This window comes from Oncorhynchus nerka, unplaced genomic scaffold (assembly GCF_034236695.1).
Source record: "Oncorhynchus nerka isolate Pitt River unplaced genomic scaffold, Oner_Uvic_2.0 unplaced_scaffold_2125, whole genome shotgun sequence".
Taxonomy (NCBI): Eukaryota; Metazoa; Chordata; class Actinopteri; order Salmoniformes; family Salmonidae; genus Oncorhynchus; species Oncorhynchus nerka.
In genome coordinates, this window is record NW_027039171.1 from 31872 (window position 1) to 49907 (window position 18036).

At 44.2% G+C, this 18036-nt stretch overlaps 2 protein-coding genes and 1 pseudogene across 2 annotated transcripts; all 3 read left to right on the plus strand.

Annotated features, from left to right (window-relative positions):
• Nucleotides 1–964: 964 nt before the first annotated feature.
• On the plus strand, nt 965–3136 carry LOC115107696 (trace amine-associated receptor 1-like). Its single transcript, XM_029631220.2, has 4 exons — nt 965–1032; nt 1146–1266; nt 1734–1828; nt 1936–3136. The coding sequence occupies exon 4, from the start codon at nt 1955–1957 to the stop codon at nt 2990–2992; it is 1038 nt and encodes a 345-aa protein (XP_029487080.1). The 5' UTR covers nt 965–1032; nt 1146–1266; nt 1734–1828; nt 1936–1954; the 3' UTR covers nt 2993–3136.
• Nucleotides 3137–3500: 364 nt separating this feature from the next.
• On the plus strand, nt 3501–4559 carry LOC135567329 (trace amine-associated receptor 13c-like). The gene has a single exon (XM_065014753.1). It carries the CDS (start codon nt 3531–3533, stop codon nt 4557–4559), a length of 1029 nt encoding a protein of 342 aa, XP_064870825.1. The 5' UTR covers nt 3501–3530.
• An 11885-nt stretch (nt 4560–16444) lies between these two features.
• On the plus strand, nt 16445–17427 carry LOC135567330 (trace amine-associated receptor 13c-like; annotated as a pseudogene).
• The last annotated feature ends 609 nt before the right edge of the window (nt 17428–18036 follow it).

An 18036-nucleotide genomic window follows, 5' to 3' on the forward strand; every position in this document is an offset into this window, starting at 1 on the left:
GGACTTCCTGATGGGCCGCCCCCAGGTGGCAAGGGTAGGTAACAACACATCCGCCACGCTGATCCTCAACACAGTGGCCCCTCAGGGGTGTGTGTTCTGTCCCCTCCTGTACTCCCTGATCACTCATGACTGCACGGACAGGCATGACTCCAACACCATCATTAAATTTTCCGATGACACAACAATGGTAGGCTTGATCACCGACAACGACGAGACAGCCTATAGGGTGGACTCCTGATCAAATGGCCACCCAGACTATTTGCACCCCCCCCCCTCACTTTAATAACTCTACCTACATGTACATAGCACCTCAACTAACTGGTGCCCCCGCACATTGACTCTGTACCGGTACCCCCCTGTATATAGTCTCGCTATTGTTATTTTACTGCTGCTCATAAATCACTTGTTACTTTTATTTCTTACTCTTATTCCTATTTTTTTTAATTTATTTGTATATAGATATATATTTATTTTTTAAACTGCATTGTTGGTCAGGGGCTCATAAGTAATCATACACCTGTTGTATTCGGAGCGTGTGACTAATAGCATTTGATTTGATTTTATCTATTTTCCCTTCAAAATTCACCAGAAACAACTATTTCACAGTAATTTCTTTAACACCTACAAGGGTGTTGACCTCAGAACCCATTGAGGCTGACCTCCCCAATATGCAACTCAAAGTTATGCATTCGTCGCCCAGTGTATACCTATTGATTCTTGAATACTTAAATGTGTGATCTTTGCTTGTGCTTGATTGCTATTTAGATTATGACAGATAATCCTGCATTATTACAATGCTAATTGTTTATTGCAAATGGGCCCATAATTGACGACTATATGTTGTCAACTGAGTCATGTGGACTCATCAGACACAGTAAACAACATACAATAGGAGTCTCCACTGACCAAAACTCTAATTTCATTGGCTGTGAAGCAGCATCCGTCCGTTTATATAATACTCAGAGGAAAGTCTAGGTGCTCGTAGAGCCTGAGACTGAAGGAGGTTGTGCATGGTTTGCTGACTATGATTAGGTGAGATTAAACTTTTCATATGCATGATCTATATTACACACCATCATTTCATAACCAATTGTTCAACAAGTCAACATGACTACAGTGTTTACTTGTCTCTTTGTTTCCCTCAGCTGAAAGGATCCTGACCAGAGCTCAAAATCAGTGCTTAGTGTTTCCAATGAAATAATTGGGATTAAGGTATTGATTGCTGAGAACGAATTAAAGAAACGCGCAATATTTGTAGATGTTAAGGTGAGTATAAGTTTTAGGTTGATTGCATGGAGTCTGTCTATTCATACCACTTTTCATATTTTCAAAGGAGCAAGAATAAGAAAGATGACATTCCAACACTATTTTCTTTCTTTGTGATCTTTCAATCAAGAACCACATACAGTATGACTAGTTGATGCTACCCCAATTATGCTTCATTAACTTCTGTGATGTGAAATTGTTGTTGATACTAGTCATTTACAGAAGTAGTGGTTCAAGTTGCATGATTACATTTACATACTATGAATATATAGTATAAAAGTTTGATAAAAACGGTGTTTATTAAATGTGTAACTATTTCATGAAGATAGTAATAGCTTACTATTTATATGGGAATGTGTTACCATAGCCATTTTTCCCTCAAGTGCATTGCCCTCACTTGTGTTATTTTTAGAAATAAACTGGATTCCGATGGGAAGCATTATCAGCAGGATGTGTTGTATTTTCAGAAGCCCAATAATCTGACTCAGAACAACGTTTTGGACCAGCAGTTCAGTGTTCTGTCTGTTACAGTAACACTATTCTTGCAAAACTTTAATTGAAAGTAAGTCCAGTTCATTTTTGCAAACATAAATGTAGATGACCAATGAAAACATGAAAAATGTTGAAAAACACATTTAAAGATGTGATCAAATTGTTCCTTGTCTCTAGGCCTAAAACACCAGGTGGAATGGACTTCTCAAATACTTCGAACCTCAACAGCACTGTGAAATCACAGACTCTTTTCTGCTACGAGTCTTTGAGTGGATCGTGTGTGAGGTTTGCTCGACCCCTGAGCGTTCAGGTTCCGATGTTCACATCGATGGTGTTGGCCATACTGGTGACTGTTATTGGGAACCTTCTGGTCATCACCTCCATTGCACACTTCAAGCAGCTTCAAACCTCCGTAAACCAACTGCTCGTCTCCTTGGCTGTGTGTGACCTCCTTTTGGGAGTGTTTGTAATGCCGTGCAGTGCTGTGCGCTCTGTCCAGGGCTGTTGGTACCTAGGAGGGTTTCTGTGTAAGCTCCACACCAGCACTGATATTATGCTGAGTACATCCTCCATCTTCCATCTATCCTTCATCTCCATTGATCGTTACTTTGCTGTCTGCAGGCCACTGTCGTACAGACTGATCATCACCAATAACACTGTATTGATCATGATCAGCACCAGTTGGCTGGTCCCTGCCATTTTTTCTTACGGAATGATCTTCCCTGAGATCAATCTGAAAGGCAAGGAGGATTTCTATGAAACACATGTCAAGTGCATTGGAGGCTGTCAGGTGTTCTTTAGTCCAGTGGCAGCTTTAGTAGCATCCTCCTTCAGTTTTTACATCCCAGGCATGATCTTGATTTGTATATATTCAAAGATATATTGGGTTGCCAGGGCTCAGGCCAGGTCCATTAAAGATTTATCTCGTCAGTTTAAAGAGGCAGACTCTGGACGTAGAGAGAGACGAGGGGCAAATATTCTGGCAATAGTAGTGGGTGTGTTTCTAATCTGCTGGAGTCCCTTTTCCTTGTGCCTCATCATTGACCCTTTCATACAGTACTCCATCCCCCCACTGTTGGGGGATACCCTGGTTTGGTTTGGATATTTGAACTCTGCTTTTAACCCTATTGTCTATGCTTTCTTTTACACTTGGTTCAGGAGGGCTTTGAGAATCATCATCAGTGGTCACATCTTTCACAGAGGTTCTTGTAGATTTAGATTGTATTCTGAGTAGTTTCAGTTGACATTGTATGCTGTATGTTCAAATAAATATATGAATTATTGTGGGATGTAACATGTAACAGTTATGCAACTAAAAGATAAAGCTTGAGTGAAAATGTAACAGAAGCTGCTTTTAATCTGTTTCATATAAAGCTGTTTGCCTGAAATAAATGTATTTCAATGCCTGTGCCTGTCACCTTGTTTAATAGTGTTCTTTGTCTCCTCCTAGTGCCTACTTGAGGTACACACCGCTGGAACAGTAATTGTGAGCTTAGTGCTCATGACATCACTATTTTACGAAACTATCATACTGTCATGCTGTACATTACTTGAATATACACATATAATATAAACAGATGTAAATCATGTAACCTATTATAACTGGCTGGTAGCTGGGAAAGGGGTGTGCCCAAAATATGTCCAATAGGGTATATAAACACTGTCATTCTTCTAAGAAGACTGTGCTGGATTCAGCACCACTTACACACCTTCACCTGTGACTACAGTAGCAAGTGATCAGCTCTAACTTGAACGTCTTTTTGTTTTTGGCAATGGATATCTCATCTCATCAACATCTGGATCCTAAGATGTTCTGTTACCCAGAATCAAATGCCTCCTGCACCAGAGAAATCTTCAGTGAAGGGGTTCAAATTGCTTCATACTTTTTTTTTGTTTCGGTTATGCTGGTTACTATTCTAGGGAACGGTGTGGTCATTATCTCCATTGCTCACATAAAACAGCTCCACACGCCAACTAACATGCTTATAATGTCTTTGGCAGTTGCAGACCTGCTAGTTGGAGTAACTGTGATGCCTTTTAGTACAATTAAGGCTGTGGAGGGCTGCTGGTACTTTGGAGATGCTTTTTGTTTCCTGCATTCTGATATGTTCCTCACATCTGTTTCAATTTTCCACCTGGTATTCATAGCCATAGATCGATATGAGGCTGTGTGCAGTCCACTTCGCTATTCCACCAAGATTACTATACCAATTGCATGGCTCATGGTTTTTGCCAGTTGGGCCGTTGCTGCATTGTACTCCTATGGCCTACTATATTCCAAAGCAAATATAAGAGGACTGGATGAATTCATTGCATCCATATACTGCCTGGGAAGTTGTAATCTTTTCCTTAATGCTCTGTGGGGCGCCCTAGACACATTGATAGCATTTTTCTTTCCGTGCTCTGTAATGGTGGGTTTGTATACCAAAATATTTTTGGTGGCAAAAGAACATCTAAGGAAGATTGAAGACAGCCAAAAGAATTCCAATGAGGGAGGTAGAGGTGTGGTGTCTCAACGGTCAGAGCGGAAAGCAGCTAAAACTTTAGGCATTGCGGTGGGTGTTTTCATCTTTTGCTGGCTGCCTTTCTTTGTTAATTCCATAGTTGATCCATACACAAACTTTAGCACACCACCTATTCTCTTTGAAGTGTTTATCTGGCTGGGTTACTTTAATTCTACTGCAAATCCAATCATCTATGCACTGTTTTATCCATGGTTTCGAAAATGTCTTAATCTCATTGTCACATTGAAAATATTCAATAGAAATTCTTCTTATATAAATGTATTTGCTACTACATGATCTATTGTAAAGCTACATTAATATATTGCAAAACTGTGTGTGAACAGTATGCACTTAACTTTTAAAACCTAAACAATGACGTGGCCACATTGGATAATGTGTTCAAGGAGGCAAATGAAGAGAAGCATTTGACAAAACCTCTTCTGCACATTCTACTGCTGTCAATACTTGCCAGGTATTTTTGTGAAACTGTGTTTTACTTATAAATCCTTTCTATCTCTTTTATTTACATTTTATTGTATTTTCAATGTAGCATAGTCTACCTTACAATACAGTTTCATAAAGAACACAAAATGTATCTTTGGATTTTCTTTTAACTCAATCATCTTTGAATATAATGGCTGGTGTTGAGCTTAACAGTTTTTGGTCTAATGGCTGATGTTGAACTAAACAGCAGGTACACACACGGGTTTGAGCCCATTTGAAATGTCATCTTTTTGTAAAGCAGAGCATAGAGTGGATCATGTGACTGAAAAGCATGACATGCAGATCAGGAAGCAGAGTGCAATATGTGGGGAATTGGAAGTTTTCCTATAAATATGTTGCCTGTGAGGTTCTTTTGTTTCACAAGTATTGAGTACTGTGTCTTCAGTGATCTCATTCTACATCCCAGGAGTAGGGATGATTAGCATCTACCTAAAGATTTTCCTTATAGCACAGAGAAAGGCACATTCAATTCATGGTACAACCAATCAGAACTCTGTAGGCAAATCACAGAGAAAGGCCACCAAAACACTTGGTATCATTATGACGGTATTTCTATCATTCTGGACAGCCTTTTATCTCCAACAGTCTCCAACTGCATTGATCCCTTTATTAGTTACTTTACCCCACCAGTTTTGTCTGTAACATTTATATGGATTGGATATTTGAATTGAACTATGAATCCCATGGTGTATGCATTATTTTACAGGTGGTTCAGGAAGGTGTTTAGAACAATCATTTCTGGAAATATATTTCAAACCCGTTGTTCAATATTACAATTGTTAAAATAAATATGTCCATAACCGGAACAGACAAATAAGTGTGACAAATATTTTCCTTGATGTTAGTCCTTTTTTAAACCATCAGCCACAGGGTTATAGGATTGAAAAGCAATTTAATAACATTTTATTGAACATGGGGAAGACTGCAGTTGATCTATCCACAGCAAATCCAGCAATATTCACTAATGAGTTACTGTAGCCTCTCCACTCCCATATCTAGTACATACATACATACATACATACATACATACATACATACATACATACATACATACATACTGTATTCAGAAAGTATTCAGACCCCCCCACGCTTTTCCCAAATGTTGTTACATTACAGTCTTATTCTACAATAGATTTTTTTTTAAATCCTCATCATCTCACACAATTCTACATAATGAAAAAGTGAAAACAAGTTTCAGAACTGTTTGCTAATTTAAACAAAATAAAAAACAGAAATAGCTTATTTACATAAGTATTCAGACCCTTTGCTATGACACTTGAAATTGAGCTCATGTGCATCCTGTTTCATTTACATTTTTTACATTTACATTTAAGTCATTTAGCAGACGCTCTTATCCAGAGCGACTTACAAATTGGTGCTTTCACCTTATGACATCCAGTGGAACAGCCACTTTACAATAGTGCATCTAGGTCTTTTAAGGGGGATGAGAAGGATTACTTTATCCTATCCTAGGTATTCCTTAAAGAGGTGGGGTTTCAGGTGTCTCCGGAAGGTGGTGATTGACTCCGCTGTCCTGGCGTCGTGAGGGAGTTTGTTCCACCATTGGGGGGCCAGAGCAGCGAACAGTTTTGACTGGGCTGAGCGGGAACTGTACTTCCTCAGTGGTAGGGAGGCGAGCAGGCCAGAGGTGGATGAACGCAGTGCCCTTGTTTGGGTGTAGGGCCTGATCAGAGCCTGGAGGTACTGAGGTGCCGTTCCCCTCACAGCTCCGTAGGCAAGCACCATGGTCTTGTAGCGGATGCGAGCTTCAACTGGAAGCCAATGGAGAGAGCGGAGGAGCGGGGTGACGTGAGAGAACTTGGGAAGGTTGAACACCAGACGGGCTGCGGCGTTCTGGATGAGTTGTAGGGGTTTAATGGCACAGGCAGGAGCCCAGCCAACAGCGAGTTGCAGTAATCCAGACGGGAGATGACAAGTGCCTGGATTAGGACCTGCGCCGCTTCCTGTGTGAGGCAGGGTCGTACTCTGCGGATGTTGTAGAGCATGAACCTACAGGAACGGGCCACCGCCTTGATGTTATTTGAGAACGACAGGGTGTTGTCCAGGATCACGCCAAGGTTCTTAGCGCTCTGGGACGAGGACACAATGGAGTTGTCAACCGTGATGGCGAGATCATGGAACGGGCAGTCCTTCCCCGGGAGAAAGAGCAGCTCCGTCTTGCCGAGGTTCAGCTTGAGGTGATGATCCGTCATCCACACTGATATGTCTGCCAGACATGCAGAGATGCGATTCGCCACCTGGTCATCAGAAGGGGAAAGGAGAAGATTAATTGTGTGTCGTCTGCATAGCAATGATAGGAGAGACCATGTGAGGTTATGACAGAGCCAAGTGACTTGGTGTATAGCGAGAATAGGAGAGGGCCTAGAACAGAGCCCTGGGGGACACCAGTGGTGAGAGCACGTGGTGAGGAGACGGATTCTCGCCACGCCACTTGGTAGGAGCGACCTGTCAGGTAGGACGCAATCCAAGCGTGGGCCGCGCCGGAGATGCCCAACTCGGAGAGGGTGGAGAGGAGGATCTGATGGTTCACAGTATCGAAGGCAGCCGATAGGTCTAGAAGGATGAGAGCAGAGAGAGAGAGTTAGCTTTAGCAGTGCGGAGCGCCTCCGTGATACAGAGAAGAGCAGTCTCAGTTGAATGACTAGTCTTGAAACCTGACTGATTTGGATCAAGAAGGTCATTCTGAGAGAGATAGCGGGAGAGCTGGCCAAGGACGGCACGTTCAAGAGTTTTGGAGAGAAAAGAAAGAAGGGATACTGGTCTGTAGTTGTTGACATCGGAGGGATCGAGTGTAGGTTTTTTCAGAAGGGGTGCAACTCTCGCTCTCTTGAAGACGGGAGGGACGTAGCCAGCGGTCAGGGATGAGTTGATGAGCGAGGTGAGGTATGGGAGAAGGTCACCGGAGATGGTCTGGAGAAGAGAGGAGGGAATAGGGTCAAGCGGGCAGGTTGTTGGGCGGCCGGCCGTCACAAGACGCGAGATGTCATCTGGAGAGAGAGGGGAGAAAGAGGTCAGAGCACAGGGTAGGGCAGTGTGAGCAGAACCAGCGGTGTCGTTTGACTTAGCAAACGAGGATCGGATGTCGTCGACCTTCTTTTCAAAATGGTTTGACGAAGTCATCTGCAGAGAGGAAGAGGGGGGAGGGGGAGGAGGATTCAAGAGGGAGGAGAAGATGGCAAAGAGCTTCCTAGTATTAGAGGCAGATGCTTGGAATTTAGAGTGGTAGAAAGTGGCTTTAGCAGCAGAGACAGAGGAGGAAAATGTAGAGAGGAGGGAGTGAAAGGATGCCAGGTCCGCAGGGGGCGAGTTTTCCTCCATTTCCGCTCGGCTGCCCGGAGCCCTGTTCTGTGAGCTCGCAATGAGTCGTCGAGCCACAGAGCGGGAGGGAGGACCGAGCCGGCCTGGAGGATAGGGGACATAGAGAGTCAAAGGATGCAGAAAGGGAGGAGAGGAGGGTTGAGGAGGCAGAATCAGGAGATAGGTTGGAGAAGGTTTGAGCAGAGGGAAGAGATGATAGGATGGAAGAGGAGAGAGTAGCGGGGGAGAGAGAGCGAAGGTTGGGACGGCGCGATACCATCCGAGTAGGGGCAGTGTGGGAAGTGTTGGATGAGAGCGAGAGGGAAAAGGATACAAGGTAGTGGTCGGAGACTTGGAGGGAGTTGCAATGAGGTTAGTGGAGGAACAGCATCTAGTAAAGATGAGGTCGAGCGTATTGCCTGCCTTGTGAGTAGGGGGGAAGGTGAGAGGGTGAGGTCAAAAGAGGAGAGGAGTGGAAAGAAGGAGGCAGAGAGGAATGAGTCAAAGGTAGACGTGGGGAGGTTAAAGTCGCCCAGAACTGTGAGAGGTGAGCCGTCCTCAGGAAAGGAGCTTATCAAGGCATCAAGCTCATTGATGAACTCTCCGAGGAACCTGGAGGGCGATAAATGATAAGGATGTTAAGCTTGAAAGGGCTGGTAACTGTGACAGCATGGAATTCAAAGGAGGCGATAGACAGATGGGTAAGGGAGAAGAGAGAATGACCACTTGGGAGAGATGAGGATCCCGGTGCCACCACCCCGCTGACCAGAAGCTCTCGGGGTGTGCGAGAGCACGTGGGCGGACGAAGAGAGAGCAGTAGGAGTAGCGGTGTTGTCTGTGGTGATCCATGTTTCCGTCAGAGCCAAGAAGTTGAGGGACTGGAGGGAGGCATAGGCTGAGATGAACTCTGCCTTGTTGGCCGCAGATCGGCAGTTTCAGAGGCTACCGGAGACCTGGAACTCCACGTGGGTCGTGCGCGCTGGGACCACCAGATTAGGGTGGCCGCGGCCATGCGGTGTGGAGCGGTTGTATGGTCTGTGCAGAGAGGAGAGAACAGGGATAGACAGACACATAGTTGACAGGCTAGAGAAGAGGCTACGCTAATGCAGAGGAGATTGGAATGACAAGTGGACTACACGTCTCGAATGTTCAGAAAGTTAAGCTTACGTAGCAAGAATCTAATTGACTAAAATGATTAAAATGATACAGTACTGCTGAGGTAGGCTAGCTGCGTTGTTGACACTACCCTAATCAAGTCGTTCCGTTGAGTGTGAAGTTTCTACAATGCTGCTTTTCGGGGGCTAGCTGGCTAGCTAGCAGTGTTGGTTACGTTACGTTGCGTTAGGAGAACGACAATAGCTGGCTAGCTAACCTAGAAAATCGCTCTAGACTACACAATTATCTTTGAAACAAAGACGGCTATGTAGCTAGCTATGTAGCTAGCTACGATCAAACAAATCACACCGTTGGGACTGTAATGAAATGAAATGAAAATGTGATACTACCTGTAGAGCGAAGCGGAATGCGACCGGAATGCGAAAGTTCTATTCAGTAGACGTTGGCTGGCTATTGGCTAGCTAGGAGTGTCTCCTACGTTAAGGACGACAAAATAGCTGGCTAGCTAACCTCGGTAAATTAAGATAATCACTCTAAGACTACACACTCTAACTACACAATTATCTTGGATACGAAGACAGCAAAGACAACTATGTAGCTAGCTAATACTACACTAATCAAGTCGTTCAGTTGAGTGTGATAGTTACTACAGTGCTACGGTAGCCGGTGAACGTATGCTAGCTGGCTAGCTGCTAGGCAGATAGGAGGACGATGAAATACGATAATAACGCAATTATCACTCTAAGACTCCACACTCTGAACTACACAATTATCTTGGATACGAAGACAGCAAAGACAACTATGTAGCTAGCTAACACTACACTAATCAAGTCGTTCAGTTGAGTGTGATAGTTACTACAGTGCTACGGTAGACGGCAGATAGGAGGACGATGAAATACGATAATAACGCAATTATCACTCTAAGACTCCACACTCTAAACTACACAATTATCTTGGATACGAAGACAGCAAAGACAACTATGTAGCTAGCTAACACTACACTAATCAAGTCGTTCAGTTGAGTGTGATAGTTACTACAGTGCTACGGTAGACGGTGAGTGTGATAGTGTTGGGCAGATAGGAGACGACGAAATACGATAATTACGCAATTATCTTTGATACAACGACGACTATGTAGCTAGCTAAGAAGAAATTGCTAAGATTAGACAAATCAGACAGTTGTACTATAATGAAATGTAATGAAATGTAATGAAAAAGTTATACAACCTGCAGACCGAAGCGCGGATGCGACCGGCTCGCTCCAACCCGGAAGTAGAATCTGTTTCCATTGATCATCATTGAGATGTTTCTACGGCTTGATTGGAGTCCACCTGTGGTAATTTCAATTTATTGGACATGATTTGGAAAGGCACACACCTGTCTATATAAGGTCCCACAGTTGACAGTGGATGTCAGAGCAAAAACCAAGCCATGAGGTCGAAGGATTTGTCCGTAGAGCTCTGAGACAGGATTGTGTCGAGGCACAAACCTGGGGAAGGGTACCAAAACAATACTGTAGCATTTAAGGTCCCCAAGAACACAGTGGCCTCCATCATTCTTAAAGGGAGAAAGTTTGGAACCACCAAGACTCTTCCTAGAGCTGAGCAATTGGGGGAGAAGGGCCTTGGTTCAGGAGGGCTTTGAGAATCATCATCAGTGATCACATCTTTCACAGAGGTTCTTGTAGATTTAGATTGTATTCTGAGTAAAGTTTCAGTTTTATTTTTTTATTTTTTTATTTCACCTTTATTTAACCAGGTAAGCTAGTTGAGAACAAGTTCTCATTTGCAACTGCGACCTGGCCAAGATAAAGCATAGCAGTGTGATCAGACAACACAGAGTTACACATGGAGTAAACAATTAACAAGTCAATAACAACGTAGAAAAAAAGGGGCAGTCTATATACAATGTGTGCAAAAGGCATGAGGAGGTAGGCGAATAATTACAATTTTGCAGATTAACACTGGAGTGATAAATGATCAGATGGTCATGTACAGGTAGAGATATTGGTGTGCAAAAGAGCAGAAAAGTAAATAAATAAAAAACAGTATAAAAACAGTATGGGAATGAGGTAGGTGAAAATGGGTGGGCTATTTACCAATAGACTATGTACAGCTGCAGCGATCGGTTAGCTGCTCAGATAGCTGATGTTTGAAGTTGGTGAGGGAGATAAAAGTCTCCAACTTCAGCAATTTTTGCAGTTCGTTCCAGTCACAGGCAGCAGAGTACTGGAACGAAAGGCGGCCAAATGAGGTGTTGGCTTTAGGGATGATCAGTGAGATACACCTGCTGGAGCGCGTGCTACGGATGGGTGTTGCCATCGTGACCAGTGAACTGAGATAAGGCGGAGCTTTACCTAGCATGGACTTGTAGATGACCTGGAGCCAGTGGGTCTGGCGACGAATATGTAGCGAGGGCCAGCCGACTAGAGCATACAAGTCGCAGTGGTGGGTGGTATAAGGTGCTTTAGTGACAAAACGGATGGTGCTGTGATAAACTGCATCCAGTTTACTGAGTAGAGTGTTGGAAGCCATTTTGTAGATGACATCGCCGAAGTCGAGGATCGGTAGGATAGTCAGTTTTACTAGGGTAAGCTTGGCGGCGTGAGTGAAGGAGGCTTTGTTGCGGAATAGGAAGCCGACTCTTGATTTGATTTTCGATTGGAGATGTTTGATATGAGTCTGGAAGGAGAGTTTGCAGTCTAGCCAGACACCTAGGTACTTATAGATGTCCACATATTCAAGGTCGGAACCATCCAGGGTGGTGATGCTAGTCGGGCATGCGGGTGCAGGCAGCGATCGGTTGAAAAGCATGCATTTGGTTTTACTAGCGTTTAAGAGCAGTTGGAGGCCACGGAAGGAGTGTTGTATGGCATTGAAGCTCGTTTGGAGGTTAGATAGCACAGTGTCCAATGACAGGCCGAAAGTATATAGAATGGTGTTGTCTGCGTAGAGGTGGATCAGGGAATCGCCCGCAGCAAGAGCAACATCATTGATATATACAGAGAAAAGAGTCGGCCCGAGAATTGAACCCTGTGGCACCCCCATAGAGACTGCCAGAGGACCGGACAGCATGCCCTCCGATTTGACACACTGAACTCTGTCTGGAAAGTAATTGGTGAACCAGGCAAGGCAGTCATCCGAAAAACCGAGGCTACTGAGTCTGCCGATAAGAATATGGTGATTGACAGAGTCGAAAGCCTTGGCAAGGTCGATGAAGATGGCTGCACGGTACTGTCTTTTATCGATGGCGGTTATGATATCGTTTAGTACCTTGAGTGTGGCTGAGGTGCACCCGTGACCGGCTCGGAAACCAGATTGCACAGCGGAGAAGGTACGGTGGGATTCGAGATGGTCAGTGACCTGTTTGTTGACTTGGCTTTCGAAGACCTTAGATAGGCAGGGCAGGATGGATATAGGTCTATAACAGTTTGGGTCCAGGGTGTCTCCCCCTTTGAAGAGGGGGATGACTGCGGCAGCTTTCCAATCCTTGGGGATCTCAGACGATATGAAAGAGAGGTTGAACAGGCTGGTAATAGGGGTTGCGACAATGGCGGTGGATAGTTTCAGAAATAGAGGGTCCAGATTGTCAAGCCCTGCTGATTTGTACGGGTCCAGGTTTTGCAGCTCTTTCAGAACATCTGCTATCTGGATTTGGGTAAAGGAGAACCTGGAGAGGCTTGGGCGAGGAGCTGCGGGGGGGGGAGCGGAGCTGTTGGCCGAGGTTGGAGTAGCCAGGCGGAAGGCATGGCCAGCCGTTGAGAAATGCTTATTGAAGTTTTCGATAATCATGGATTTATCGGTAGAGACCGTGTTACCTAGCCTCAGTGCAGTGGGCAGCTGGGAGGAGGTGCTCTTGTTCTCCATGGACTTCACAGTGTCCCAGAACTTTTTGGAGTTGGAGCTACAGGATGCAAACTTCTGCCTGAAGAAGCTGGCCTTAGCTTTCCTGACTGACTGAGTGTATTGGTTCCTGACTTCCCTGAACAGTTGCATATCACGGGGACTATTCGATGCTATTGCAGTCCGCCACAGGATGTTTTTGTGCTGGTCGAGGGCAGTCAGGTCTGGAGTGAACCAAGGGCTGTATCTGTTCTTGGTTCTGCATTTTTGAACGGAGCATGCTTATCTAAAATGGTGAGGAAGTTACTTTTAAAGAATGACCAGGCATCCTCAACTGACGGGATGAGGTCAATGTCCTTCCAGGATACCCGGGCCAGGTCGATTAGAAAGGCCTGCTCACAGAAGTGTTTTCGGGAGCGTTTGACAGTGATGAGGGTGGTCGTTTGACTGCGGCTCCGTGGCGGATACAGGCAATGAGGCAGTGATCGCTGAGATCCTGGTTGAAGACAGCGGGGGTGTATTTGGAGGGCCAGTTGGTCAGGATGACGTCTATGAGGTGCCCTTGTTTACAGAGTTAGGGTTGTACCTGGTGGGTTCCATGATGATTTGAGTGAGATTGAGGGCATCTAGCTTAGATTGTAGGACTGCCGGGGTGTTAAGCATATCCCAGTTTAGGTCACCTAACAGAACAAACTCTGAAGCTAGATGGGGCGATCAATTCACAAATGGTGTCCAGGGCACAGCTGGGAGCTGAGGGTGGTCGGTAGCAGGCGGCAACAGTGAGAGACTTATTTCTGGAGAGAGTAATTTTCAAAATTAGTAGTTCGAACTGTTTGGGTATGGACCTGGAAAGTATGACATTACTTTGCAGGCTATCTCTACAGTAGACTGCAACTCCTCCCCCTTTGGCAGTTCTATCTTGACGGAAGATGTTATAGTTGGGTATGGAAATCTCTGAATTTTTGGTGGCCTTCCTGAGCCAGGATTCAGACACGGCAAGGACATCAGGGTTAGCAGAGTGTGCTAAAGCAGTGAGTAAAACAAACTTAGGGAGAAGGCTTCTGATGTTGACATGCATAAAACCAAGGCTTTTTCGATCACAGAAGTCAACAAATGAGGGTACCTGGGGACATGCAGGGCCTGGGTTTACCTCCACATCACCCGGAACAGAGAAGGAGTAGTATGAGGGGTGCGGCTAAAGGCTATCAAAACTGGTCGCCTAGAGCGTTGGGGGCAGAGAATAAGAGGAGCAGGTTTCTGGGCATGGTAGAATATATTCAGGGCATAATGCGCAGACAGGGGTATGGTGGGGTGCGGGTACAGCGGAGGTAAGCCCAGGCACTGGGTGATGATGAGAGAGGTTGTATCTCTGGACGTGCTGGTTGTAATGGGTGAGGTCACCGCATGTGTGGGAGGTGGGACAAAGGAGGTAACAGGGGTATGAAGAGTGGATCTAGGGGCTCCATTGTGAACTAAAACAATGATAACTAACCTGAACAACAGTATACAAGGCATATTGACATTTGAGAGAGACATACAGCGAGGCATACAGTAATCACAGGTGTTGAATTGGGAAAGCTAGCTAAAACAGTAGGCGAGGCTAATCAGCTAGCAGAACAAACAGCAGGTAAAATGGCGTTGACTAGGCAACGGGGCCGACAGATAAAATAAACAAGCAGAATGGAGTACCGTGATTAATGGACAGTCCAGCGTGCGTCAGCTATGTAGCCAAGAGATCAGTGTCCAGGGGGCAGCGGTGGATGGGCAGGGAAGCTGGACTGGCGAGTGTTATCCAGGTTTAAAAAAAACTAACAATGACTAAATAGCTTGTAGCTAGTTAGCTGGTTAGCGTCTGGAGGTTCTTGAGTGTGTCATAAAAAATTAAAAATAATAGCAATTCCGTATCACATTGGGTGAGGCAGGTTTCCAGGAAAGGTATAAAAAATAAAAAAATTAAAAAAGAGATAGAAAGTAAATGGGTCCAGAGAGTGTTTGGGACGCGGTGATTCAGACGGTTAGCAGGCCGGTGCTAACAAGCTAACAGTTCGTAGGCCCGGGCTAGACAAGGTAGCAGTTAGCGGACCGGAGCTAGACAAGCTAGCAGTTAGCAGGCCGAATTAGCAAGCAGGGAGATAGCGAGGGCTAGAGAGTTAGCCTTTGGGGGACGTCGCGATGGGGTGAGTCTGTTTATTCCTCTTCATGCGGTGACATCGACAGACCGGGTAATTGTAGCCCAGGAGTATGCTACAGGTGCTCTGTCCGGGCTAGCTTCAGGCTAAGTGGGTGGAAACGCTAGCCAGGGGTAATCATCCGGGGTTGCAGTTTAGCTAGATAGCTAGTTGTGAAGATCCAGCTGAAAAATGTTCCGTTTGCGGTGGGAATCCGGGGATGAAAAATAAATAGGTCCGTTGTGCTCTGGTTAGGGTCGCGTTGTTCGAACTGGCGAGAGCTTTCCGGGCTAAAGGTTAGCTGATGACCGGTTAGCTGAAGACCGCTAGCATAGCTGGTGGATTAGCTGGCTAGCTTCAGTTGAGGGGTTCCGGTTCCGAAGTAAATATAAATACTTTAGGAAAAATAGCTACATTGGGTGAGGCGGGTTGCAGGAGAGTATTTGGAAGCTTAGGTTTAGCAAAATGTATTTAAAGCGGTATGCGAAGAAAAATATGTAAAAAAAAAACGAAAAAGAAGCGATATATACAGGGACGGGACGACAGGACGACTTACTGCTACGCCATCTTGGATTCAATGATGTGTGTTCAAATAAATCTATGAATTACGATGGGATGTAACATGTGACAGTTATGCAACTCAAAGTTATAAAGCTTGAGTGAAAATGTAACAGAAGCTGCGTTTAAGCTGTTTCAAATAAAGCTACTTGCCTGAAATAAATGTGTTTGTCATGCCTGTGCTTGTCACCTTGTTGAATAGTGTTCTTTGTCTCCCCCTCGTGCCTATTGCTGGAACAGTACGTCTGTGTACTGTGGCCCAAATGAACTTAGAGCTCATGACATCATTATCTTAGAACACTATCATACTGTTGGGGTACATTACTTGAATATACACATATAATATAAACAGATGTAAATCATGTAACCTATTATAACTGGCTGGTAGCAGGGAAAGGGGTGTGCCCAAAATATGTCTAATAGGGTATATAAACACTGTCATTCTTCTAAGAAGACTGTGCTGGATTCAGCACCACTCACACACCTGCAGCTGTGACTACAGTTGCAAGTGATCAGCTCTAACTTGAATGTCTTTTTGTTTTTGGCAATGGATATCTCATCTCATCAACATCTGGATCCAAAGTTTTTCTGTTATCCAGAATCAAATGCCTCATGCACCAGAGAAATTTTCAGTGAAGGAGTTCAAATTGCTTCATACTTTTTTTTTGTTTCAGGTATGCTGGTCACTATTCTAGGGAACGGTGTGGTCATTATCTCCATTGCTCACATAAAACAGCTCCACACGCCAACTAACACGCTTATAATGTCTTTGGCAGTTGCAGACCTGCTGCTTGGAGTAACTGTGATGCCTTTTAGTACAATGAGGGCTGTGGAGGGCTGCTGGTATTTTGGAGATGCTTTTTGTTTGCTGCATTCTAGTTTTGATATGTTCCTCACATCTGTTTCAATTTTCCACCTGGTATTCATAGCCATAGATCGATATGAGGCTGTGTGCAGTCCACTTCGCTATTCCACCAAGATTACTATACCAATTGCATGGCTCATGGTTTTTGCCAGTTGGGCCGTTGCTGCATTGTACTCCTATGGCCTACTATATTCCAAAGCAAATGTAAGAGGACTGGATGAATTCATTGCATCCATATACTGCCTGGGAAGTTGTAATCTTTTCCTTAATGCTCTGTGGGGCGCCCTAGACACATTGATAGCCTTTTTCTTTCCGTGCTCTGTAATGGTGGGTTTGCATACCAAAATATTTTTGTTGGCAAAAGAACAACAGGTTCGAGCCTGTTGGAAATTTAATCACAAGTATTGAATACTGTGTCTTCAGTGATCTCATTCTACATCCCAGGAGTAGGGATGATTAGCATCTACCTAAAGATGTTCCTTATAGCACAGAGAAAGGCACATTCAATTCATGGTACAACCAATCAGTACTCTGTAGGCAAATCACAGAGAAAGGCCACCAAAACACTTGGTATCATTATGACGGTATTTCTATCATTCTGGACAGCCTTTTATCTCCAACAGTCTCCAACTGCATTGATCCCTTTATTAGTTACTTTACCCCACCAGTTTTGTCTGTAACATTTATATGGATTGGATATTTGAATTGAACTATGAATCCCATGGTGTATGCATTATTTTACAGGTGGTTCAGGAAGGGGTTTAGAACAATCATTTCTGGAAATTTCTGGAAATGTATTTCAAACCTGTTGTTCAAAATTACAATTGTTAAAATAAATATGTCCATAACCGGTACAGACAAATAAGTGTGACAAATATTTTTTTACATACATACATACATACACACACACACACACACACACACACACACACACACACACACACACACACACACACACACACACACACACACACACATAGTTTATTCAGAAAGTATTCAGATCCCCCCACACACACACTTTTTCCAAATGTTAATACATTACAGCCTTATTCTACAATTGCTTAAACAACAACAAAAAATCCTCATCATCTACACACAATACTCCATAATGACAAAGCGAGAACAAGTTTCAGAAATGTTTGCTAATTTATACAAAATGAAAAACAGAAATAGCTTATTTACATAAGTATTCAGACCCTTTGCTATGAGACTCGAAATTGAGCTCATGTGCATCCTGTTTCAATTGAACATCATTGAGATGTTTCTACAACTTGATTGGAGTCCATCTGTGGTAAATTCAATTGATTGGAAATGATTTGAAAGGCACACACCGGTTCATTTAAGGTCCCACAGTTAACAGTGGATGTCGGATCAAAAACCAAGCCGTGAGGTCGAAGGAATTG